At 36.1% G+C, this 25,525-nt stretch overlaps 5 protein-coding genes across 5 annotated transcripts; 2 read left to right on the plus strand and 3 right to left on the minus strand.

Moving 5' to 3' along the window:
• Positions 1-11,416: 11,416 nt before the first annotated feature.
• LOC108488469 (uncharacterized) lies at positions 11,417-12,330 on the minus strand. Its single transcript, XM_017792746.2, has one exon. It carries the CDS (start codon positions 12,196-12,198, stop codon positions 11,752-11,754), a length of 447 nt encoding a protein of 148 aa, XP_017648235.1. The 5' UTR covers positions 12,199-12,330; the 3' UTR covers positions 11,417-11,751.
• A 1,788-nt stretch (positions 12,331-14,118) lies between these two features.
• On the plus strand, positions 14,119-16,611 carry LOC108487324 (sm-like protein LSM1A). Its single transcript, XM_017791635.2, has 5 exons — positions 14,119-14,562; positions 15,093-15,159; positions 15,247-15,362; positions 15,453-15,515; positions 15,743-16,611. Exons 1-5 carry the CDS (start codon positions 14,518-14,520, stop codon positions 15,818-15,820), a joined length of 369 nt encoding a protein of 122 aa, XP_017647124.1. The 5' UTR covers positions 14,119-14,517; the 3' UTR covers positions 15,821-16,611.
• Positions 16,188-17,912, minus strand: LOC108487323 (uncharacterized). The gene is made up of 3 exons (XM_017791634.2): positions 17,620-17,912; positions 16,876-16,997; positions 16,188-16,682 (listed from the first exon to the last, which is right to left on the minus strand). The coding sequence occupies exons 1-3, from the start codon at positions 17,741-17,743 to the stop codon at positions 16,362-16,364; spliced, it is 567 nt and encodes a 188-aa protein (XP_017647123.1). The 5' UTR covers positions 17,744-17,912; the 3' UTR covers positions 16,188-16,361.
• A 625-nt stretch (positions 17,913-18,537) lies between these two features.
• LOC108488739 (pollen receptor-like kinase 3) lies at positions 18,538-21,339 on the minus strand. Its single transcript, XM_017793025.2, has one exon. It carries the CDS (start codon positions 20,836-20,838, stop codon positions 18,949-18,951), a length of 1,890 nt encoding a protein of 629 aa, XP_017648514.1. The 5' UTR covers positions 20,839-21,339; the 3' UTR covers positions 18,538-18,948.
• A 443-nt stretch (positions 21,340-21,782) lies between these two features.
• Positions 21,783-25,000, plus strand: LOC108486995 (probable polygalacturonase). The gene is made up of 5 exons (XM_017791181.2): positions 21,783-22,489; positions 22,743-22,863; positions 23,045-23,293; positions 23,819-23,972; positions 24,171-25,000. The coding sequence occupies exons 1-5, from the start codon at positions 22,052-22,054 to the stop codon at positions 24,694-24,696; spliced, it is 1,488 nt and encodes a 495-aa protein (XP_017646670.1). The 5' UTR covers positions 21,783-22,051; the 3' UTR covers positions 24,697-25,000.
• Positions 25,001-25,525: the final 525 nt, after the last annotated feature.

The following is a 25,525-nucleotide window of genomic DNA, read 5'->3' on the forward strand; positions in this document are numbered from 1 at the left end:
ATTGGTGTTCTTTGCTAGATTCATCTATTAAAGGAGGAGCAACCGGGTTGTAATCGGTGGTACAAGAGGGGAGGAGGAGGTTGTCGTGCTCGACTTCTTCCTTGTATTGTTTCATGATACCACCGATTCATTAATCCGTAAATCATATTTTTAAGTTCTTCCTCTCTCATCAAAGAAATCGACATTACCACTTGTTCCCCGCTCGTAAGTCTGTATTCTACTATTAACTTCCTCTTCCGACTAGCACCATCGGGTCTATCGACATCTTTACAATCTATAACAAAATTAGTAATTAGATCGGATCATTCACATCACACTATCACAGATTTATATGGCATGTATTTTTAAACACTTTACACATCAAATTCATTCCGAGAATCGACTAAACCAGGCTCTGATACCAATAAATGTAACGCCCCCTTTACTCGAGACCGTCGCCGGAGTCGAGCACGAGGCATTACTAAACTTATTTGAGCACTTAAACAAATTCAAACAATTTATATCACACTTTCCAGACAAGCTGTCCAACTGTGTCATAGTTGCTAAATAATTCATATCTCGAGTTATAAAACTCGAAATTCAAATCCGTAAATTTTCTCTAAATTTATACTCATATATCTACTTACCAATTTTTTTCTAGAATTTTTGGTCAAGTCAATTAGTACAGTTTATTATTTAAAATCTCCCCTATTTCAGGGTTTGACTACTCTGACCTTTGTGTATTACGAATCAGATATCTCTCTTTACAGAGCTTCAATGACTATGCCGTTTGTCTCTAATAAAACTACACTCAATAAGGAATCTTTACATATAAAGTATGACTTCTAATTATCTTTGTAAAATTTATGGTGAATTTCCAAAGTCAGAACAGGGGATCCAGAAATTGCTCTGGCCCTGTTTCACAAAAATTTAAACATCTCATAAAATATAGCTCATATACCTGTTTTGCTTCTTCCATATGAAAATAGACTCATCGAGATTCGATTCCATAATTTATTCATTATTTAATTCCATTTATACTATTTTTAGTGATTTTCAAAATCAAACTACTGCTACTTACCGAAAACTATTTTAGTACAAATATTGTTAACTAGTTTATAACATCTTTACTTCAATTCATTCAAACTCTATACATGCCATATAAATCTTCAAACATAAAACAAAAGCTACCGAATTGATCTGGATAGTGTGCTTTGTTGTGTTGATCCGATCTACCCACTTCACTTCAAGTCAATCTACATAAAAATATTAAACACACACAAGTAAGCTTATTGAAGCTTAGTAAGTTCATAGGTTAAAAGTAATGCTTACCAAACATAATATTTCCAAACAATACCAAAACATTTACTAAAGTTTCCTGCGATTCACAACCATTGTTATAATAATTCACATAGTTGAGCCCAACAAGAATAACTACTCAATCTCTTTCATTTGGATCACTTCTTTTATTTCTTATAATCAAATTAGGAAACGGCTTACTTAAATTGAGTACGTCGTTGCTCAATGCCACGATTCACAACTCAGTATGGTTTTCCTCATTGAAATACCATACCTACATTTTTTAACTCGGTATGGGAAATGCCATACCTACATTTCTTAACTCAAGATGGATTTGATAATACCATACCTACATTTCACACTTCAAGATGGATAATACCATACCTACATTTCACAACTCAGTATGGATGATACCATACCTACATTTCACACTTTGCCATGGAACAACCATGGTCTTATCCGTCAATTCATCACACGTCACGATACTTAACGTACTCAATCCTACGTTTTTCCTAATTTGCATTTCCACATTTATTCTTTCATTAACAAAATCTACACAATCCCACAACAAATTCGTATATAATAACACATTATATACTTCAATCATTCACAAATAAACATCTAATTTCAACCATATGAACTTACCCGCTAATTTGTAGAAGATATTGAAATTTTGGGACTATTCCGCAACTTTTTCTTTTCCTCGTTCTTCTTGGATTCTTGATCTATAATATAAAATATTTCTACTCATTAGCATTTATTTGATTTCTATTTCACTTCACAATTTATGCTGTTCAAATTTCGAAATTGCACTTTTACCCCAAAATTTATAGTTTTCACAATTTAGTCCCTACTCAATTCACCCATCAATTGAACTAATTTTTCTCAATTAACACTTTATTTTATCATTATAAACTATTTCAAAACCTTTTATATTCTGAATTTCAACAGCAACCTTCAATTCACAACTTTTTCACAATTAGGTCCTAAATATCATTTCCTATCAAAATCACTTAATAAAACCACCTTAATATGAAATTAGAACTTAAATTTCATAATAATTCATCATAAAATTCCTTATCCATCCAGGGTAACTTCCAATTTCACCCATAAAATCAAAAACTAATGAATTCTACAAGTGGACCTAATTGTAAAAGTCATAAAAACATAAAAATTATCAAGAAAAGCAAGAATTAGACTCACATGATGTAAAAATATTAAAACCAGCTTTCTCCAGACCTTCTATGGCGTTTTGGCTGAGAAATTATGAAGAAAATGTCTAGATTTTTCAATTACATCATTATTTAACTATTAACTTTTATCTATTTCCAATTTTGCCCCTTGTTCACATTGTTTTCTTGCTTATTTCATACCCAAACCGTCCAGCCATTAACCTTTGGGTCTAATTGCTCTTTAAATCCATCTTTTAAATACTTAAGCTATTTACTCACAATTTAACAAATTTTGTGCTATTTTCAATTTAATCCTTTTCAATTAATTAGCCATCCAAACGTTAAAATTTTCTAACTAAACTTTAATACTAACTCAATGACACTCCATAAATATTTATAAAAATATTTATAGCTCGATTTTCAACTTTGAGGTCTCGATACCTCATTTTTGACCCGCTTGACCTAATAAATTCTTTTAATTCACTAATTTCACCATTTCACAAATTCTTCTAAATTCTTACTTGACTCATAAATATTAAATTACTATCTTGTTCAATCTTATTTGTCGAATTTAGTGATCTCAAATCACCATTTCCGACACCACTGAAAATTAGGCCGTTACAAAGATTCCTAAAGAACATATTTTGTGCTATTGTGCTTGCCATAATTTTTGACAGGAGTTATAGGGAGAGAAAGAACATCGATTGTGCTTTCGCTTTGTTTCGGTTGTTCGATTTCTTCCCAACAAATTGGTACCATAGCTTGGTTATTCTGTCAGATAATTATGGAAATTAATACGAGCAAGATGATTATGTTAAATGGTACAAATTATCAACTTTGGCGGAATAAAATGAAGGACTTGTTGTTTGTGAAGGCTTTGCATCTTCCGGTCTTTACTACTCAAAAACCCGATTCGAAAAGTGATGAAGAATGGGAATTTGAGCATCAACAAGTGTGTTGCTTTATTCGGCAATTTGTTGATGAAAATGTTTACAACCACATTGATCAGGAGACACATGCTCGAACATTGTGGGAGAAGCTTGAAAGCTTGTATGCTTCGAGGTCGGGCAATAACAAGTTGTTTTTGCTGAAGAAAATGATGGCGTTGAAATACAAAGAAGGAATGTCTATAGCTGACCACGTTAGTGAATTTCAGAGTGTGATGAATCAGTTGCTTGGTATGGGTGTCAAATTTGATGACGAGATTTTAGGGCTTTGGTTGCTTGCTACTTTACCAGACTCTTGGGAGACCTTTCGGGTCTCACTCATTAATTCTGCCCTACAGGGTATTATTACTTTGGATTTGGCTAAGAGTGGTATGTTGAATGAAGAGGTTAGAAGAAGATCTCAGGGTTCTACATCACAGTCCGAGGTGTTGGTTATCGAGAACAGGGGGAGAAACAGAGACAAAGATGGAAAGGGTAGAGATAAAAGCCGAAGCAAGTCAAGATCGAGATACAATAATCTTGAGTGTCATCATTGTGGTAAGAAAGGTCATATCAAGAAATATTGCTTCAAGTGGAAGAAAGAGAACAAAGGTAGTGGTGATAAACTCGATCGGAATGACAATGAAAAATCCGAGCGTGTTGCTATTATTGCTCTTGAAGATCTGTTAGTTATTTGTGATGAGAATTTGGTCAACCTAGCATGCGACGAGACTAGTTGGGTGATTGATACTGGTGCATCACTTCATGTCACGTCGAGGAAGGAATTCTTCACATCTTATACTCCTGGTGATTTTGGGGTATTGAAGATGGGTAATGACGGCTTGGTTTCGGTTATTGGTATGGGAGATGTTAGCTTGGTGAGTAACAATGGAACAAAGTTAACTCTCAAGGATGTCAGACATGCACCGGATATCTGTTTGAATTTAATTTCTGCAGGAAAGCTTGATGATGAGGGATTCTGTAACACCTTCAGTGAGGGGCAGTGGAAGCTGACTAAAGGCTCCTTGGTTGTGGCTCGAGGAAAGAAGAGCTCAAATTTATACTTGATGCAAGCTTTGACTTCTCGAGAAACGGTGAATGTGACAGTGAATGACAGCTCAATTGAGTTGTGGCATAAACTGTAACGCCCCCACGCCCGAAACCATCACCGGAGTCAAGCTTGAGGTGTTACTAAACTTATCTTACCTTTTAAACAACTTTAAATCACTTATTTTAATTTTCAGAATAAACTGTTTTTCTATGTCATGGTTACTTAAAAATTCATTTCTCGAGTTTCAAAACTCGAAATTAAGATCCGTAAATTTTTCATGAAACTAGACTCATATATATATCTACTAATTTTTTTCTAGAATTTTTGACTTAGCCAATTAGTACAGTTTATTAGTTAGAGTTTCCCCTGTTTCAAAACTCGACTGCACTAACCTCTTGTTACTACGAACCATGTTTCTTCCTGTACAAAATTCATATCACTAAGCCGTTTATTTCTATTAAAACTAGACTCAACAAGGATTATAACCATATAAATTATACCTTCTAATTAGTTTTGTAAAATTTATGGTGAATTTCCAAATTTGAAATAGGGGTTCTAGAAATCGCTCTGACCTTGTTTCACTAAAACTCAGATATATAATGAAATATAATACCTTTACCTATTTTTATTATTCCATAAGAAAATAGACATAATAAGCTTTAATTTCATATATTATTCATCTTCAAACTATGTTTATACAATTTTAGTGATTTTTCAAAGTTACGTCATTGCTGTTACTTGAATCTATTTTTAGGTTACTTTCACATTTTCATAATTTTCATGTGATAATCACCATTCAATCATACATATTAATAAACATGCATATCATCGGCCATTTTTATTAGCTAATCACTAGCAAGTATTTACACATCATTCATTGTTCAGATTATACCAAAAGTGGCTAAGTTTCTATACATGCCATACACAAAACAAAACGCCTAATTATACCGAAGTTATTTCTTTGATAGTGTGATCGGCCTCCGACATTTCCTTCGATCCCCGAGTGACTAGATAAGTACTATAAGAAGAAGAAAATAAAGAGATTAAGCACTAGGCTTAGTAAGCTTACAAGCAAATAAATCACAACATTCAACATAATGGATAATTATGCATAATATCATCTAACATCATAAATTTCTTTACTTCTCAATTTCTATCTTCTTCTTTATTCCTTACCTTCTTTCTTACCGACCTTTCCTTTTCATAAGTATAATCTACTTTTCCTTTGCTGTTAATTCACTGTAATTTAACTCGTATCCTGACCCGTTGAACCACTCGGAATACTAAGGATACTAGGGTCGCTCCTATCTATCAATATCTCGCCAATGCCATGTCTTTGACATGGACTTACATGAATTATTCCTGCTCCAATGCCATATATAATATGGACTTACATGGCTCAATCCTGTCTCCAAAGCCATATTTCTAATATGGACTTACATGGCTCATTTCGTTTCATCTCCGTCAACCCTAATATCCTAACATTCTTAGGGTTCAACCGGCTTTCTAACACTTTTCCTCCGTCACTTCACCTTAAATTCGACTTTAAATATTTTCATAACATAATATATAAATGCTGAAATTGACAATAATAATGTAAAATAAAAGAATATTGCATTTATTTACTGTAAACTTACCTCGATACAAAATGTGACTAAACTTCACAATTTAGTCCTTTACTTTTTCTTTTCCCGATCTACTCTCGAATTTCGCTCTTCTTGATCTATAATAGCAAATTTAGCTTATTTAATATCAACATTTATCAAAACAACCCTTTACTCAAACTTTGGAAAAATTACATTTTGCCCCTAAACTTTCACATATTTGCACTTTTGCCCCAAGGCTCGTAAATTAAACTTCATCCTATTTTCTTATGTTTTATGACATGCTGATCATTTTTCCTTCTATGGCAACATCAAATTCACACACTAACATGTACTTATGACTATTAGGTATTTTTACCGATTAAGCCTTTTACTCGCTTTTCACTTAAAACCAAGTAGCACAAGTTGTCTAACATAATTTAAAACCTCATATTCCATAATAAAACATCAAAATACACAAATTTCACCTATGGGTATTTTTCCAAATTTGATTCCTAACTTAAATTGTTGCTAGCATAAGCTTTATCGAGCTACGGACTTCAAAACGTAAAGATCATTAAAAATGTGGCTTGGAATCACTTACTATGAAGCTTGAAAGTTGAAGAAACCCCAGATATGGAGAGAGGTAAGGTTCTGCTGGTAACTTGAAGAAGATGATACAATTTTATCATCTTTTTTACCTTTTTATTAATGTTAATAACCAAATGACCAAAATGCCCCTCCTTACTAAACTTTCAAAAATTCCTTCCATGTCCTAATTTTGTCCATGAACTTAAAATTGGTCAAATTACCATTTAAGATCTCCTAATTAATATTCCAAAATAATTTCATACTAAAAACTTCTAGAATGCAAGTTTTGCAAATTATTCGATTTAGTCCCTAACCTCAATTTAAGCACTTTATGCATAGAATTTTATCACGAAATTTTCACACAATCATGTAATCATACCATGAACCTCAAAATAATAATAAAATATTTTTTTTTTTTTTTTTTTTACCCTGAATTTGTGGTTTCGCAACCACTGTTCCGTTTAGGCCCTATTTCGGAATGTTACATAAACGACTCAGTCACATGAGTGAGAAGGGGCTTAACTGTTTAGCGAAGAAGAATCAACTTTCGGGTTTGAAGAATGCTACACTGAAGAATTGTGCCCATTGTCTAGCAGGAAAACAGAGAAGAGTTTCATTTAGAAGCCATCCTCCTCATAGAAAATCAAAATTGCTAGAGTTGGTCCATTCAGATATTTGTGGTCCGATAAAAGTAAGATCACATGGTGGTGCACTTTACTTTGTGACTTTCATTGATGATTGTTCAAGAAAGCTATGGGTTTACACTTTGAAGTCTAAAAATCAAGTTTTTGAGGTGTTTAAACAGTTTCAAGCATCAGTTAAAAGGGAAACAGGGAAAAAGTTGAAGTGCATTCGTACTGATAATGGTGGCGAGTACACAGGGTCGTTTCATGAGTATTGTCTGCGATAGGGAATCAGACATTAGATAACACCACCAAAGACTCCACAGTTAAATGGGTTAGCTGAAAGAATGAACCGAACATTGATTGAGAGAGTCAGATGTTTGTTGTCAGATGCAAAGTTGCCAAGATCGTTTTGGGCTGAAGCTTTGAATACAGTGACACATGTGATAAATCTGTCTCCTAGTGTTCCTTTGAAAGGTGATGTGCCAGATAGAGTTTGGTTTGGTAAAGACGTGTCATATGATCACCTACGTGTGTTCGGTTGTAAAACATTTGTTCATGTTCCAAAGGATGAAATATCCAAGTTGGATGCCAAGGCTCGATAATGCATTTTTATTGGTTATAGTCTAGATGGTGAGTTTGGTTATAGACTCTATGATCCAGTTCAGAAGAAACTCGTGAGAAGTAGAGATGTTGTCTTCATTGAGGATCAGACCATTGATGACATTAATAAGACGGAGAAAGTGGATTCACAAGGTAGTGGTAACTTGATCGATGTGAATCCGATTCTTCTAGACTCTTCACCAGATCCTATCCAGGATGATGTGCATGGTGATGTTAGTGGTGACCATCAGACTATAGGTGACTTTGATACTCCCATGGATGATGTTGTGAATGATCAACAACAAGCACCTATAGCTCCACCAGTAGTTCCACTTCGAAGGTCTTCCAGAGATCAATGATCTTCTGTCAGGTATTCTCCTGATGAATATGTTCTTTTAATTGACGGGGGAGAACCTGAATGTTATGAAGAGGCTATGGAGAGTGAATGCAAAGATCAGTGGGTTGAAGCGATGAAAGACGAACTTCAATACTTGCATGAGAACCATACATTTGAATTGGTGAAACTGCCTAAGGGCAAAAGAGCTTTGAAGAATCGGTGGGTTTACAGGTTGAAGCCAGAAGAGAAGTCTTCATCTCCATGATACAAAGCTAGATTGGTCGTCAAGGGTTATACTCAGAAAAAGGGGGTTGATTTTGAAGAAATATTTTATCCGATTGTGAAGATGTCCTCTATCAGAACTATACTGAGTTTGGCAGCTTGTTATGACTTAGAGGTTGAACAAATGGATGTGAAAACTGCTTTTCTTCATGGTGACCTGGAAGAAGAGCTTTACATGGAGCAGCCAGAGGGTTTTGTTGCACAAGGGAAAGAGGACTATGTGTGCAGATTGAAGAAGAGCTTGTATGGTTTGAAGCAAGGTCCAAGGCAATGGTACAAGAAGTTTGAGTCTGTTATGGGGGAGCAAGGCTACAAGAAGACTACTTCTGATCATTGTGTGTTTGTTAAGAGATTCTCTGGTGATGATTTTATTATTCTTTTGCTCTATGTTGATGATATGCTTATTGTTGGTCAGAATGCTTCTAGAATTGAGAAGTTGAAACAAGAGTTGAGTAAATCCTTTGCAATGAAGGATTTGGGGCCAGCAAAGCAAATTCTTGGCATAAGATTGACACGTGATAGAAAGGCCAAGAAATTATGGTTATCACAAGAGAGGTACATTGAGAAAGTACTTCAAAGGTTTAGTATGGACAAAGCTAAAGCGGTGAATACTCCATTTGCTATGCACTTTAGATTAAGTGTTAAGCATAGCCCTTCCACAGAAAAGGAGAAGGAAGAGATGCAGAAAATTCTTTACTCTTCAGCCGTGGGTAGTCTGATGTATGCAATGGTTTGCACGAGACTAGACTTGGCTTATGCTGTTGGTACAGTTAGTTGGTTTCTTTCTAATCCAGGCAGAGAGCATTAGAATGCAGTGAAGTGGATTATGAGATATCTTCGTGGCACTTCCAACATGAAACTTTGTTTCGGCAATGAGAAACCTGTTCTTGTTGGGTATACAGATTCAGACATGGTCGGAGACATTGACTCGAGGAGATCTACTTCAGGTTACTTAATCACTTATGCAGAGGGAGCTGTGGCATGGCAATCGAGACTACAAAAGTGTGTTACATTGTCCACCACCGAATCAGAGTTCATTGCAGCAACCGAAGCGTGTAAGGAAATGCTTTGGATGAAGAAGTTTGTGCATGAGCTTGGTTTTACTCAGGAGAAGTATGTCCTGTACTATGCTAGCCAGAGTGCTATTCATCTTAGTAAGAACTCAACTTTTCATGCTAGATCTAAGCATATTGATGTGAGGTACCATTGGATACGAGATGTTCTTGAAGCTAAGCTATTAGAGCTTGAAAAGATACACACTAATGATAATGGTGCTGATATGTTGACGAAGGCCTTACCAAGAGGAAAGTTTGAAGCATGTTGTTTGACCTCCGGCATGGAGGCATTCCCACATAGTTGGAGGGGGAGATTTGTTAGGTGTGGGTCCCACTATGTGGGAAACCCATATTTTCTGCCACATATTTAGTGTCTTTGTCTTCTTGGATTTGTCAAAAAAAAAGAGCCATTCATTTTGGCTTTTACGGGTGGTGTGGGCAGAAAGTGTGAGAGCCTTTTTATTATTATTGAGTATCAAATTCTCAATTTAAAAGAAGAGAAAAACAGAGAGTGAGATTGAAGCTCGTTGGAGAAAAAGAGAGAATAGAAAAATCAATTTTTCAAGCTTGGTGCAGCAGTGATCAACTCTTCGATCGAAGGTCCATCCGTGGTTCGACTGAGCTGATTTTTGGACAGCAGCTAGGCGATAAGGTGTTCTTGACTTTGTACGGTCGGATTTTCATCCGAGTCTTGTAGCGTCAGAAATACCCATTTTTCAGCAGCTATGTTTTTGGTCATGTTCTCTCATTTTTCTCTCTTTTGCTAAAGATTACATATTGTTAGCCCTGTCGGAGTTGAATGCTTGTTGTAGGCTTGATATTGTGATCTTGTAGTCGAACATTTGATGATAGTAGAGCTCTTTATCGGACTCTAAAGTCCCGTGGTTTTTACCCTTGATTTAGAGGGGTTTTCCACGTAAAAATATCGATGTCTCTATTTATTTTTGTCGTTGTTGCATTAGTTGATTTATGGTTGATTAAGGTTCTTAGAGAACATATTTTGTGCTATTGTGCTTGCCATAATTTTTGACAGGAGTTATAGGGAGAGAAAGAACATCGATTGTGCTTTCGCTTTGTTTCGGTTGTTCGGTTTCTTCCCAACACAAGGATCCTGTAGAATTTTTGAGATTTTGCATTTTAGTCCTTCCAAAATTCAGAGATCTCTAGATAGTTTTTTTTTTTGCTTGAGAGGATGCATTTGAGGTGTGTTAGTTTATCAATGAGCTAAATGTCACACAGGGTGTACCTCAACCGGTTAAGTGTGAAACTACCTCCATTAAACCAGGGAACTAAACAATGAATCTTAAGAGGTAATGTGGCCTAATCCTATTGGTGTGTGGGCAATTTTTTATTTTTTATCAAAAATATCAGGCACAACTATGGATCAACCTGTTATAAAAGGAAAAGGCCAAGATATATATATTTCTTTTTTATTTGATTTGATTTTACATGTTGCTATTTCAGACTGGCAACTACAGTTCCAACTGGTTTCATATGTGCTGTTCCAAGTCATAATAATATGAAATGAAAAGAGATCATGGACTTAATATTTACCAAACGGAATGGCCATCAAAGAACCTTTCCGGCTTTTTCCCTGTTTTTATTTCTTGTCGGATTTGATCATGTTTTCAAACCAATGAAAAGAATACACATATATATATATATTTGGCTGGATATGTCTGGAAACTTCAGTTATCTATCTGGAAAGAGTTATGGCAGATGGCTATTATAATCTGCAGCCACATTTGTTTTATTAGAACGAAATTACACAACATGAATCTTAAAGATATTTCCTTTGCTTCGAGGAAATTTCCTTTCTTATCTTTTCTCCCTTATGTGTGTGTTTACCTTTTATGCCAGAATTTATTTACACCCTTTCCACATAAGCCATTTTTCACAGCTGTCCAAGCTGAAATTTGATTCACTAAACATTACCATTTTCATAAAACATCACATGATGTAAGATTCTTTACCAAACATCCTAAAATCAAGACATACCAAACTGTTATCTTCAAATATTATCCCCAAGATTCAAGAATATAGAAGATTAAAACAACATAGGCTAAATCTAAGTAACTCTCAAACCTGAAGCAGTCATCATATACACACACACTCAAAACACCATAAGATAGATTAAATTTCACATACCCAAACATTTGAGCCATAAAGACCCTTTATATATGTAACAATCAATCTGATAGGTTTCTTCTTTTTTGGTTTTTTCCTGATACATTTACCTTTAGTTGAGATTTAGATATAAAGAGCTGAGAAACAACTATCGGATCGAAGAAGAGAAGGGCGTTTGACTTCTTCAAGTCCGGGCAATACGCTACTTGATTTACTCCTAAGAGGTCTGGGCGAATCCAGGCTTCGTCGAAGAACTCTTCCCATGGCAAAAATGGGGTGCTCTGTTTCATCTGAAGGACTCCACGCCCTGAACTTGTTACAGAAACTGATGTGTCGATCCAATGCTTCCTCGGTGGAGATAAGCGTTACGGATCTCAAAACCTCATCTTTGACCGCCTCGATGCAGAGCCCGCAAATCCAACGGCCCTGGTAACGTTCACGGACACGCATGATATAAGCAACGGTGCATTCCTCGGTGAAGCCACAAGAGTCGCATTTAACGCAGTGAGTCTCGAGGGGGGTACTCAGTTTGCTTGTTGGGTTTTGAGTGTCTGAACCTGAAATCGCCATTGCATGGAAGCAAACATTGAATGCTGTGTGTGTCTTTTTGCTCTGTAAGTTTTTTATATATTGTGAAGTGAGTGGAGCAGGGGAGTGAAAGAGATATGCGCCATGTGGGTGATATAAAGAGAGACAAATCAAAGCTGAAAAAGAAATTAATACACACAGTGCTTTCTATGTTTGTGGGCTGTGTCATGGATTTTACATCAAACCAGGGTTAAGATGTGGGCCTTTTCAATTTTTGGCTTTTACTAAATTATGGATCCCCATTTACTATATTTTAACATAATAATGATGAAAGAAAATTTAGGGTTAGTTAGATTTTAAACCAAGGGTGATTAGATTAAAATACCTTTTCCTTTTTGTAGTAGATTAGATTAATGTACTTCCCATATTGAAATGGTTTGGTAAACCACCCAATGATTGATACTTGCTTTGTGCAGTGGGTTGTGTGATTTTGTATGAAAAATCCTTTTTATTGACAAATTCCAATATGAAGGACAATCCTAAATACACTAGTTGAAACATTCAATTTTCCAACCCCGAATTTGCTTTTGGGGTCTAAATGAATCATATAATTTTCTTATCATATCAGTTTTTAATTTCATATTTTTTAAGAGGGTTATATGGTAAATTTACCCTTTTTTGCCTCCCCTCTCCTCTATCATTTCAGTCAAATCTCATTGGCTAAAAAATAAAACTTACTGTGTTCTAACCTTTTAGGAAAGGTTAATATTTGGTATATTTTTATTTCATAAGCCATTTAAATAATTGTTATATGTGTGTTTTTAAATATTTATTTATTTAAATATTTTACTATTTATCAATTCATTAACCTTGTTTGTCAAGTCTAAAGATTCTAATGTACTAAATATTTTCTCTTTCATGAATAAGATAGAATTTAATATGCGTAAGTATTTGATCGAATCTAGTGAAAAAATTGAGTTAAGAAGCTATATTTTATCATCTTAACTCGATTTTAAGTCATATATATTTAAAACTCTTTCAAAACAAAATAAAAAAAATTTAGTATGATAAACTTGAATTGTTAATTTATTTATTTAACTCCCAAAATTATTATTTTAGTCAAATTTTTAACTTTTCTACATATTCTTTAGAATTTTTATAATTTTATAATTTTTAAAAATATAAATTTTAGAAATATTTTAAAATTTACAAATTATTTTGTAGTTCTTGTTGAGTGGGCTCAATTTGCTCATTTTCAAAATTGATAAGGGTCAAAAGATATTTACACTAATATGTTATTTAAGTTATTCCAATCATTCGAATAATAAAATTTAACTTAACTGGAAACTCAAATAAAGTTTATTTAAAAAATTAATTTAATTAATTCAAAATTTAATTTTTTCAAATTAAATCAATTTTACTCACTTGTAAATAAAAATAGTTATAGAGAAAAACTGCAATGCTTGGAAGCACAGCAGCAGTATAGAGGCATGCATGATTTTACAGCATATGCAGTTTCCATGTTCGTTAGGGCCTGTTAAAGTTTTACAGAGAATCAGAGTTGGATGGGTAATTAATAAACTTGAGTAAGAAGAAAGAAATTTATCAGGAGAAACAAATAATTAACCAGCTTTTTTTTTTTTAATCATATTGGGGATCCAATAAAAATGATATCACGGCATATAGGGCATCATTGCATAGAAACGAGGCATGTGCAAAGATTTGTTCAGTTGTGATGGGACAAAAATGTATCACTGGTGTGAGAGTCGTGGCAGAGATTTCGTTATGGAAAGGAAGACCCATTTCACGGTTTTCAGGTATTTATGCAGCTAACAGCTACCGCTAAGGGAATCTTTTTGCCATTTCACTGCAGCCCCTCCCCTTTATGGACTGGCGCCATGTCATTCTGGACCTCAGTTTTGCTGTTTATGTTTAACAATTATGGGTAACCTAATAATCGAATTCGTAATTCACTTCACAATTACTTGGCTTTTAATTAATTAAATAATATTCAAAAGAGAAGAAAGAGATTCAATGATTGATCCACCATGCACCATGGCTTTTAATTTTGCCTCTCTTTTCAAATAACTAACCAAACTGTCTTCCTATCTCTCTCTTTTATTCCTTTTTTTTTTTTCAGTAAATGCTTCCCGTAATAATTTGGAAAAGAAATCTAGGGTTTTGGATTTGAAAGAGAAATTTTCCTTTTAAAGATTTGATCTACTTTAGCTTTTCCTTTTCTTTTGGTGGGATAGAAGTGGTTTAAACTTAGGAGGGTTGAATAGCAAGCCAATGCCATTTGTTTGTAAACTTGGAATTGAAGTATTAAAGATTAATTTCAATGTCTCGGATTAATTGGCCATGATGATAGCTTTCTCTACACTTGTCTTGCTACCTATCTTGGCAGTAAGTTATCTCTTTCCGTTTAAGATGTAGTAAAATTAAGCCAATGCAATTGAAGTTTTTGATGTTTTATTTTGCAATATTTGATTATTCCATGTTCCCTTTTTTCCCCATTTTTTCTTGGATGTGAGGTTTTGATTTGTTTAATGGTACTATATGATTCTTGTTTGCGTACTTCACTGTATCGGGTTCCTTCCCTTGGTGAAGTTGTGTTCTTGGATTCTCTTCATTTTTGTCTCTTTAAGAATTGGGAGGAGTTGGTATTGAATTGCATGTCCAACTTGCTGGTGTGAGCTTGGAAAATAGACAAAAGTATTTATATTTCTCTTCCAAAAAGGTGTCTCAGGGAGAGTGAGTTGGTGGTGTAAATTAAGCACTGGGTTCTATATCCGTTGAATGTTTGTTTATTGTAGTTATTTTGGCTCCTTGCATCCTCATGTTGTATAGATTGGCCCCTTTTTAAATGACTTTCTGTGATTCAGATCTTTAATTATTGGTGAACATGGCTAAGGAATTTTATATATTTTGCACAGAAACTCGTTATGTTATTGGGAGATGGCCGTCATCTTTTGGGGTTACTGCGTTCTTTTGATCAATTTGGTAGTTCTTTGCTAAGTTGTTTTCTGTTTTCTTTTGCTTCTTTTGTTGTGAATGAATTGGTGATGTGATAACCTTCCACATTGGCAGCTAGTATTGTTCTAGAAGGAGCTTGTGAGCGAGTTATTGTGGGTGATTTGTACTGTGACATACCCTTGGGTCTAAATGTAATCCGTGGGGAGAATGTGGTCTTAATCGGAGAGATGGTATGCTGTTTTATGCCTTTTTGTTGGCTTGAGGAATTGGTTCTCTTAGAATGCTGTTTCTTCTTTATAAATTGCTATTTGTTACACCAGGACATGGAAAAAGAGGAGCTTCCTTCACATATGACTGCTGTATCCACAGCTGAGATTAAAAGGGTGAGCACATTCTTATTCCCTGCATGTTATGAGAGACTAGGTGGATGTTTCCGCTTACCATAGGCTTCCTCACGTTTGTTTTCATTTGATTTTGGCGATGATTTAATTAAAAGAGGGATTTGAGAAAGATGGTCTTAGCTCCCTCTATAGTTAAGAATTTTTCATTATGAAATTCCTCTTGTCAATGTTTCTTACACTCTGAATTTGTGTTTCTATCCATTTTCCAGGCTCAGAAAGCAGGGAGGGATGCAACATATCTGAAGGGCTCTATGAAAAACATAATGAAGTCCCTTGATATTGATTAACATGTCCTGCCATTTTTCTAAAAGTTTCATGTCACGTTCGTGGCCTAGAATTTGAACGAGGGTCGGGAGGCATGAAGGATTCTTACCGAGGACAATTTCCTTGCTCCTCCAAAAACATGGGGTATTAAACACATTAGCAAACAGAACTATGGTAAAGTTTTTCAGTGACAATGAGTTTAGGGTCTTGAAACATTTCATTTTTTAGTAGAAATTGTTCAAAATTGATCCAGTCTCTTGCCGGTTTCACCTTCATTTTACCATGTAACATGATTAGTCATGTTTCATGAATCATTAGATGCTCAACTTTCCTCAGTTTCTATTCTAGTGCTTTCTTAGCTTTGCTGCTTGCTAATGGATCACTAGCAAATTTTCAGGGCACGAATTTCTTATTAATCTCTTCTGCCATGTATGACAACATACATAGCAGAATGGAGTCGACAGTACAGGTAGACTAGATCGTTTTTAACCTTATACTAACACAGCAGAAGATGGGAAAATAATACCGATTCGTGATTGTGAGATGAATTTGAGAAGCTTTGTTTCAATCAGGATAAGTGAGTAAAGAAATGAGATGCTCATGTTTGGGGAAGCGAGTTACAAGCTCGGATCGTTTTGCCAGCTCGAAGTCTTGGAACTGGAAAGCAGGTGCACAGGTGCATCCTACAAGTGAATAATGGCTCTCAGCATCCCTTGGATCATTTTTTGTCACTGCCCCATCAGTCGAAATGTTGAAATCTTTTGTTGGAAATGCACCAAACCAAACATTTGGAGGCACTGTGTACTGCACCTTCTGATTATTCAACAAATCAGGTCCAAGACATGTTAGTTTTACTTGCCCATCTTTCTCATCCAACTCCAAGACCTGTTTCAAGTATGCTTCATTAATTACCCAGAACAACAAGGACTTTGTCTATAACCCCAAAAAAGCTTATATTTCTTACATAATTCATATCCTCGTCAACATAAAATTAAGAACATTTCAAGTTACCAACTGGTTCCATGTCATTAGAAAGGAAAACTGTTTTGGTTTGAACAAGACCAATGCAGGCCATTACCGTAAGAGGTTCTCCCAAATAAAAATGCCAGGTCTCAGCACAGGGTATACGGTGAAGGTGAGACACGCTCCCAGCCGGTAACAAGAAGTAAATAGATGTGCTAACGGGACGATCAACTTTGTCTGCAGTGAAGATACTGTCATGTTACAATAGGAAATACTACCAAGGAAGTAGTAAATATTTGCATACATGAGATTTATAAAAAAAAAAAAAAGAATTATTGCAAACTATCAAGAAACCAGTTTTCATTAAAAATTTCACAACTTTCATGAATTGCAGACATGGGCACAGCTATTAAAGCTGAAACTTGTAGGTAAACAATTCAACCCAAAGTTTATTAGGAAGATGCTTTAAGAATGTAGAGCATTCCATTACATACTCTCTAAAGGGTATGCAGATAATCAAAATCTTTTGCTTCCCACATCCCATCAAATTAATGAGTTCTGGGTAAAAAAAAGGGGGGGAAGTGAAAGCACAATCAACTGGTATTTTTTTTTTCCAATTTGACGGGCACAATTGGTTTGAGTACGTGAATGATAGCAAACAATATATAGATCAGATGGCATCAAAACAGAATTGCTTAAAAAATGAAACAAGAAAGTGGAACCCTAAACCAGAAAAAAAAAAGCTATAAGTTACCCAGATCCAAAGAATTGATCTTAATCTACTGCAGCAGAAGTGAAAAAATCACAATCAAAGGAGAAAAAAGAAAAAGAAGATGAGGCATGTATACAAGGTGCTTACATTGAGGAGGAAGTTGAGATATGGAGAGCATAACAGAACTATCCCTAAAAGTTTCAGAAAAGAAGCCACCTTCAGGGTGGGAAGCCAGATTCAACTTTGTTGCAATCTCTGATGCAGAAACCATGCTTTTTTTCCGTACACAGCTACACACTGGACTTCTTAACTTCACAAACAGACAGTGTTTCACTCCAACAACAAACTTGGGTTTCACCCTTTTTTCGGTTTTGGGGATGATGATCCTTTGATATTCCTATGCCGATCTGTCGCTTAATAGCAAATTGGAAAGTCAAGGCTTACCAAATATCTTACCTAAAAGTGGGATCCACATATATATTGTTTTCCAAACATGTTAGTTAGATACACCTGGAAATCTTTGCCTATCAGAGATTGTTGGGCTTGACTGGATTCTATGGCTACAAGGCTTTAACCCACTGATAATATGCAATCGAATTCTTTCAATTGTCATCACATATTATTAAACGATAAACTATTCTATTAATCATTAAATTATGGGTAAATTTTTATTTTAATTATTTATTAAAAAAATTATAATTGGGTCACTGAATTTATTATTCAAAAGTTTTTTTTAAAAGTTACATCAACGAGTTTCAATCGACAATTCTACGATCAATATAGTAGATTAGTACCCATCGACGAATAGAGAAAATACTTTAGATTCAAGTTAATTCGATAATCAATGTCAAAGATCTGAGGAAAAAGTTATTTAAATTTTGATTTATAAATTCGCAACGTCTAAAATTATTTCAAAAAAATTATATATCACCAAATTTAACAGTCCTATAACTAAAATAAAATTTTTTGAATAACTAGATTACGAAAACAAAAATTTACCCAAAAATTAAAAGCTTGCTGGGGGCATCTAAATTTAGGGATTATACGATAATTACATGTGGTATGTATGAAGCTTAAATGAAATCAACAATACATCACTATTTCTGAGTACAAATTGAGGTGTCACAAAAACATGACTAAGATTACATCCTAATCATTCTTGAAAATACTTCTTCAAGATTACATCCTAATCATTCTTGAAAATACTTCTTCATTATCCTAACTTTTAAACAAATCAGATAAAAGTAACAAAAAATATATATATATATATATATATAATATGGCTTAATTATTGGTAACTAAAGAAGATGCCAATGACAAAATTTTCTTTGGCTTGATCTTCAAATGCTTTTCCTGTATTTCTTCGACGGAAAACCGGAAACAACGAAGCCTGGATCTCCATCTTTCCAGCGACCTCAGCTACTCTTTTTCGGTCTCACCTACGTGCACTACGGCAAACAAGGCCTGTCTTAGGATTTAACTTACCTCTTCTATCCTATTAATGATTTCGTTCATGTCTAATCGTTTATGAGGGTTACTTTCAGCGCAAGCAGCTCCGATTTTAAGGACTTGAAGCTTTTGATCAACTGAACCTGCATTGTTCGCTATCTCAGGATCAATCAATTCTTCAGCTTGGTTCTGTAATATTGATAGTTGTACCCATTGCACGATATCGATCCCACCTTCGCCATGGCTTAGATATTGTGAAGGAAATTTGCCTGTCATGATTTCCATGATGATAATTCCTAGACAATAAATATCTGATTTGGGGGAGACTTGTCGGTACTGGAGATATTCAGGGGATTTGTAAGCAAATAATGCTTGGGCGACATTGGTGACATTTATCAATGGTTCAAAGGCATAGTCGTTTAGTAATGGATCGTAATTATTAGATAAAAGAACATTGCTGGATTTGAGGTTTCCATGGGGGACCTCGTATGTTGCATACTCTGTATGAATGTAACTGAGTCCTCGAGCGATCCCTTTGATGATCTTCAAACGAGTCGGCCAATTCAAATTAGCATGAACCACGTCTCGAGTACCGTGCAAGACGTATGATAAACTGCCCTTGGGCATGTGTTCTGAAACAATAAGCTTCTCCTCTCTCCTAAAATGGTAGGCTAATGGCGTCAAAACATTAGGGTGTTTCAATTTCCCGAATCGTCTCATTTCAGCATCGAACTCATCTTTATCCAGCCTATTGATCCCTCTCATTCTCTTCACCACCACGGCCAATCCATTCGACAGTACAGCCTTGTACGCAGAGCCCAATACGCCACTACTTCCTAGCACCTCCGCGGCTGCCTTCATCAAATCCTGCAACCCCAACTTACCTTTCTCATCATTCACCATTACCAAGTCAGCCATCGCATTCTTGATTGTCGGCTGCGACGCCGTCGAGTCTCTCTTTGACCCAGATCTGCCCCTCCCGCTTGAATCGACAGACAACCGGTGGAAGGATTCCGGTGGTAAATGGGTTGGCAGCAGCTCGTCCCTTCGACGTCCCCTTGGAATGCTTAATTCTTCTTTCTTCCTACGCTGTGTGGAAACCATGGAAGCTACCACGAAACACAGTACAATAAATAGGGTCGTGGCAGCAAGCATTGCCTTGCCATGGATTCGGTTTTCCTTTAGGAATTTGCTTGACGGACTTGGAACTGGCGGCGGAGCTCCTTGACAATCTTTCGGCAGCGGTTTCCCGCAAAGTCCTACGTTTTCTTCAAATGAAGCGGCACTGAAATTATAGAAACTTTCTGGGATTCGACCTTGTAAGTTATTACGAGTTAGGTTAAGGGATCTAAGAACATTCGAAGTTTTCAATGGTGGGATTGTTCCGTCAAACTGATTACCATCTAAGTGGAGTTCTAAGAGATGGGGTAATTGCATTAAAGACTCGGGGATACGGCCGGTGAATTGGTTTTCATTCAACCAAACTTTCTTCAAAGATCTCATAGATGAAAAATAACCACTTGGTATATCACCGCTAAACTGATTACGAGATAAGTATAAAGATTTTAAAGCGCCGAGTTTATTGAAGTCCGGGATTGGACCCGTAAAAGAGTTACTCATTAAGCTAATGGATCTCAAGTCACGAAGTTGAAGCAAAGGTAGAACGTCGACGGTTCCGGAAAGGTGTAAATTTGTTAAATGGAGGCCAACAATGGACTCCCCGGAACAGATGACGCCGACCCATTTTTGCAAGCAAGGAGAGGAACCAGGTGCCGGAATCCAACTATTCAAATCACCTTGTAGGAAAGATTGCTTGAGCTTAATCAAAGTGTCAACATCAGATTGAGAGAAACAAAGAGAGGGAAAAGAAATGGTAATTAGAAGGGAGAAGAAAAGGAAGAAGCGAACAGCGGTCATAACTGACCGGAAATAGTAAAGCTCCGGATAGAAACGAGCCGCTGCTCGGAGAAATCATGTGGTTCTGTAAGTTATTTTTTGGGAGGTTGTGTTTGCGGTTGCTTAACTCTGGCCTGACAAAAGGCAAGTTTGCCATGCCGGTAAAGTGTATGTGGCTTTGAGAGGAGGCATTGAACGATGCAGATAGGTAGCGTGTTAGATTCGATTCTAATAATAGGAATTGGAATAGAGGTTTGAGATAGGAGGAGAGTTTACAGGAATGAAAGGAAGAAAGTGGGGCCAGCAACTCGTTTTGACCTTGTCAATGTCAAGGTTAATGCATTGCTTTGCCATTGATATTTTGGGTTACACCATTAAAGATTTAACTTCAATCTCGGACAGGGAACAGACTCCATGTAATTGCTATAAAATCTAATACGTTGGACATCACCTTCAAAACCCATAAACGAGCATGAATTGCAGCAGCAAAATGTCTCTGCAATATAATTTTCATTACGTAATGAACACAATATGATTGAAAATGCATCCTAAATCTTTAATAATCTGTAGTAATTTCTAAAACCTTAAAAAAAAGCCTGTCATTTACTCATTAGCTTTTGATGAGTATAACTCACCTGCTGGTTTTAAAATTCCTTTCATTAACTAGACACGATTGATACACTTCAACAAAATCACCTACTAACATTATTTTTATATATATATTGCTTCTCATTTCCGTGAAAGAGACCTCAGGTTTTTACTTCTTTCATGTGAAGATCATCGGCAATGAAATTACATAAAATAAACTTTGAATAAATGCACATGCAAAAGGGAAATATCAAAGTTGTAAAGTGAACTATCATCAGGTTTAGGATCAAGGACTTTTCCTTGTAAGTTAATACAAAGACACGTGTCAAAAATTAAGCCAAGCAGCACATGGTAATTCGGTACAACCTAATGCCACCCAAATCAATAAATCTTTGCTGAGAATATATGATACTTTCTCTCTCACCTGCACCATTACAGCCTTCCCTTGAAATGCACTCCTCCATCTACGAACCACGGATCCACCAGCTACCGATTGTTAACATTTCACCCATAAAAGAAAGATACCCTTTTGCTCTTTTTTCACTCTTCTTGTACAAAAGATTCTCCTTTTCTGTGTTTCAATCCCAACTGCCTAAGACTGGTTCTTGAACCGAATTTCTGTTAACATAAAAAAAGAAACCCAGAAATGGTGGAGACATTGCCGCTTGGGCGGTTTCAGTTGCAACAACAAAGGCTGGAACTTAAGAGATGGATTCCGACGTTTCTTTCTTCGCATAAAACGCTCTTTGTTCTCCTCTGGATCGCAGCTTTCGGTTCGGTTTTTTTCTGGCAATGGAATATCGGTGGGAGTGGGTTTTCGATATTCGCCAAAGTTGGACCGGGTCGGCCTATGCCCAAGATGCGGCCTTTCGCGTTTAATTTGACTGATTTCGGTGGCGTCGGGGATGGGGTCGCCGATGAAACGGCGGCGTTTGAGAGGGCTATCTTGGCAATTTCCAAGTTTGGGAAGAGAGGTGGTGCGCAGCTCAATGTGCCGCCTGGGAAGTGGCTTACGGCACCGTTTAATCTTACTAGTCATATGACTTTGTTTCTAGCTGAAGATGCTGAGATTCTTGGAATCCAGGTTCTTGTTCTTCATCTTCTTTTCCTTTAGACCTTAGTATCATTTAAAAATGGTAATTAAGCAAGCTATGTCACACAAATTATTTAACATATTTAGTTGCTGTATAGGTTATGAATTGTGAGAGAAATTTTAGTCGTCTTCATGCATGTAAAATGGTGTTAGTGTAAGATCGATATTTCCCATTTTAATTAACTTTTGGTTGCTTCGCCTTGTGGTCTGTTGTCAACAATTACAATGTCTGGTATTATAACAGGACGAGAAGCGGTGGGCTTTAATGCCTCCATTGCCTTCATATGGGTACGGAAGAGAGCATAATGGATCTCGGTATGGGAGTTTAATCCACGGCCAAAACCTCAGAGATCTCGTTATAACTGGTTAGCTTATTAAACCTGCCCCTAATAGCCTGCAATTTAAGTTTTTAAATCATTTTGTAATATGTTCATCTTAAGTTGCTTGAACTTGAAGTTTTTAAGTCATTTTGTAATAGTTTTATCTGCATAAATCATTTGTTGCTGGCTGAGTCTAATTCTATCGTTTTGTCTTCTCAAATAACAGGACATAATGGCACCATAAATGGACAGGGTCAATCATGGTGGAAGAAGTATCGTCAAAAGCTACTCAACCACAGCAGGGGTCCACTTGTGCAGATAATGTGGTCTAGTGACATTGTAATCTCTGATATAACCTTACGCGATTCTCCCTTTTGGACTTTTCATCCATATGACTGCAAGAATGTAACAGTGAGGAATGTTACTATCCTGGCTCCCATATTTGAAGCCCCAAATACTGATGGAATTGATCCTGGTAAGTAATCCTCAGTTATAAGACTTAAACTTTTGTCCATGAGAAATTTCGGCAGCTAAGGCTGTAGATACACATACAAGTCACTGATACAGAATTCCCCTTAATGGTGTAGTTTATGATTTGGCCAAGTTAGTCAGCAAGCTTGGTTGATAATCTATGGAATGAATGTTATTGCATGTGGAGGTACAATTTGTGGTTTGTCGGAACTGCAAAGAAGCAGGAAGCTGATAACTTAGATGTAGAATGTATAAATTTGTATTCTGAACCAAATTCTGTGAAATTTTGGGGCAAATTGCTTTGAATTTGCTTTCATTATTTTGTCTTTTATCACCTTTCCCTTTCCCTTCTGACGTGTGCAAGGAAAATTAACATTGTGTACGCCTCTCTGTAAATGGGGTGAACATCATCAAATCACCAGCCAGCTCCCGTGTACACTACATTTCAGCTTGACGATTTGCTATGGAAAAAATATATATTAATTCATTTTGAATGTAACTAAATGCAATTCATTTATGTCGTAAACAGATTCATGTGAAGATATGGTAATAGAGGATTGCTACATAAGTGTTGGTGATGATGCAGTTGCAATAAAGAGTGGCTGGGATCAATATGGCATAGCTTATGGACGACCCTCGAGAAACATTCTTATCCGAAACCTCATTGTCCGCTCCATGGTCAGGTGAAGGTTCTTAAATTAGATTTTCTCCATCATCATGAATATTCTACTGCCTGATTGATTACACTTTGTGTAGTTAACAATTTCAGCATTGAAAGATAGAAACAGAAGTCGGTTTTTTTATTAAACCAGTTACAATCTGTTAACATCTTGGCTCTTCAGATTCTAACTAAAATCTGCCTTGGGTAAACCATGCAACAGTGCCGGCATATCAATAGGCAGTGAGATGTCTGGTGGGGTATCTAATGTGACTGTGGAGAACGCCGTTGTCTGGAGTTCTAGGCGTGCAGTTCGAATCAAGACTGCTGTTGGAAGAGGTGGTTATGTAAGAGATATAACCTATCGAAATCTTACATTTGATAATGCCCGAGTTGGAATTGTCATCAAGACAGACTACAATGAGCACCCTGACGATGACTTTGACCGAAAAGCCCTCCCAATAATAAGGGACATAAGCTTCACCGAGATACATGGTCACGGAGTTCGTGTACCTGTTAGAATACACGGCAGCGAAGATATTCCCATCAGAAACGTGACGTTTAGAGATATATCTATTGGGATAACATATAAGAAGAAGCATATATTCCAGTGTGCCTTCGTTGAAGGCCGTGTAATAGGGACCATCTTCCCTGCTCCTTGTGAAAACCTTGATAGATACGATGAGGAAGAAAGACTAGTAAAGCTTTCTGCGGCCCAGAATGTAACAGATATAGATTATGACATATGAGGAAGCAGGTATTCACCGTCAGCCAGCCATTCTTTCTGGGATCAAAAACGCTGTAAGTCTGTTTCTAAGAGATAATATTGCAAAACGATGGTGGAGAAGAAGAGTAAGCATGTTTATTTCTTTCCATGCCGTTTTTGGCTCCACTTTTATGACTTCTTTTTGATTCACTGAGTTGTGTACAGAAATTTTCTTGTAGTTATATATATTTCCCTCAGCTTACTAAAATTCAAGTCATAGTATGCCTTTCCTATGTAAATTGGTTAGTACTTTCAAGTTCAACGCTCAACAAAAATTCAGTTTGCAATTTGATATAGGGATAATGTAATTTTTGACTCTTGTTTTTTTTTTTTTTTTTACATAGGAGTGGTCCAAGACCGTTTTAATGAATATAGTCTTAGACCTAATTACACTAATCATGCCCTCCTGAATAATCCTTGGTAAAGGTGAAATAATTTAGTGACGTCAAAAGGCCCTTGAAGCACTCAGCTCGTCAAAAAATCCACACATATATTAGTTTCATGATAAATATAAACAAGACTACAATTCCAATTGTGGCGAAACAACACTTTACAATTCCAGATCACTAAGGAGAGAGGATCATGTTGTTGCAAAGAGTTCAAAATCTTATTAAGAGTCACAAGTGAGTCTGACTCAATAACAAGATTCTTTATGTCATGTTCCCAAGCCAGATGAAACCATTATAAGAAGCATAAAGCTCAACTTTGGTGATGTGCCCATGTCCTAATTTCCCAGTAAAACCAAATAGCCAAGTACCATCAGTATCATGACATAAACCACCAGTAGTGAGATCTCCAGGATTCGAAATAGC

Source organism: Gossypium arboreum, chromosome 5, assembly GCF_025698485.1.
Source record: "Gossypium arboreum isolate Shixiya-1 chromosome 5, ASM2569848v2, whole genome shotgun sequence".
In the NCBI taxonomy this organism is placed as follows: domain Eukaryota; kingdom Viridiplantae; phylum Streptophyta; class Magnoliopsida; order Malvales; family Malvaceae; genus Gossypium; species Gossypium arboreum.

Coding starts and splice junctions, on each gene's coding strand:
- LOC108488469 (XM_017792746.2), bottom strand. CDS start 12,198: ATGGCGATTTCAGGTTCAGACACTCAAAACCCAACAAGCAAACTGAGT.
- LOC108487324 (XM_017791635.2), top strand. CDS start 14,518: ATGATGATAGCTTTCTCTACACTTGTCTTGCTACCTATCTTGGCA. Junction 14,563..15,092: donor TCTTGCTACCTATCTTGGCA/GTAAGTTATCTC, acceptor TATTTTGCACAG/AAACTCGTTATGTTATTGGG. Junction 15,516..15,742: donor CCACAGCTGAGATTAAAAGG/GTGAGCACATTC, acceptor TCCATTTTCCAG/GCTCAGAAAGCAGGGAGGGA.
- LOC108487323 (XM_017791634.2), bottom strand. CDS start 17,743: ATGGTTTCTGCATCAGAGATTGCAACAAAGTTGAATCTGGCTTCCCAC. Junction 16,998..17,619: donor ATCTCAACTTCCTCCTCAAT/GTAAGCACCTTG, acceptor TCTTCACTGCAG/ACAAAGTTGATCGTCCCGTT. Junction 16,683..16,875: donor ATTTGGGAGAACCTCTTACG/GTAATGGCCTGC, acceptor TACTTGAAACAG/GTCTTGGAGTTGGATGAGAA.
- LOC108488739 (XM_017793025.2), bottom strand. CDS start 20,838: ATGACCGCTGTTCGCTTCTTCCTTTTCTTCTCCCTTCTAATTACCATT.
- LOC108486995 (XM_017791181.2), top strand. CDS start 22,052: ATGGTGGAGACATTGCCGCTTGGGCGGTTTCAGTTGCAACAACAAAGG. Junction 22,490..22,742: donor CTGAGATTCTTGGAATCCAG/GTTCTTGTTCTT, acceptor GTATTATAACAG/GACGAGAAGCGGTGGGCTTT. Junction 22,864..23,044: donor CAGAGATCTCGTTATAACTG/GTTAGCTTATTA, acceptor CTCAAATAACAG/GACATAATGGCACCATAAAT.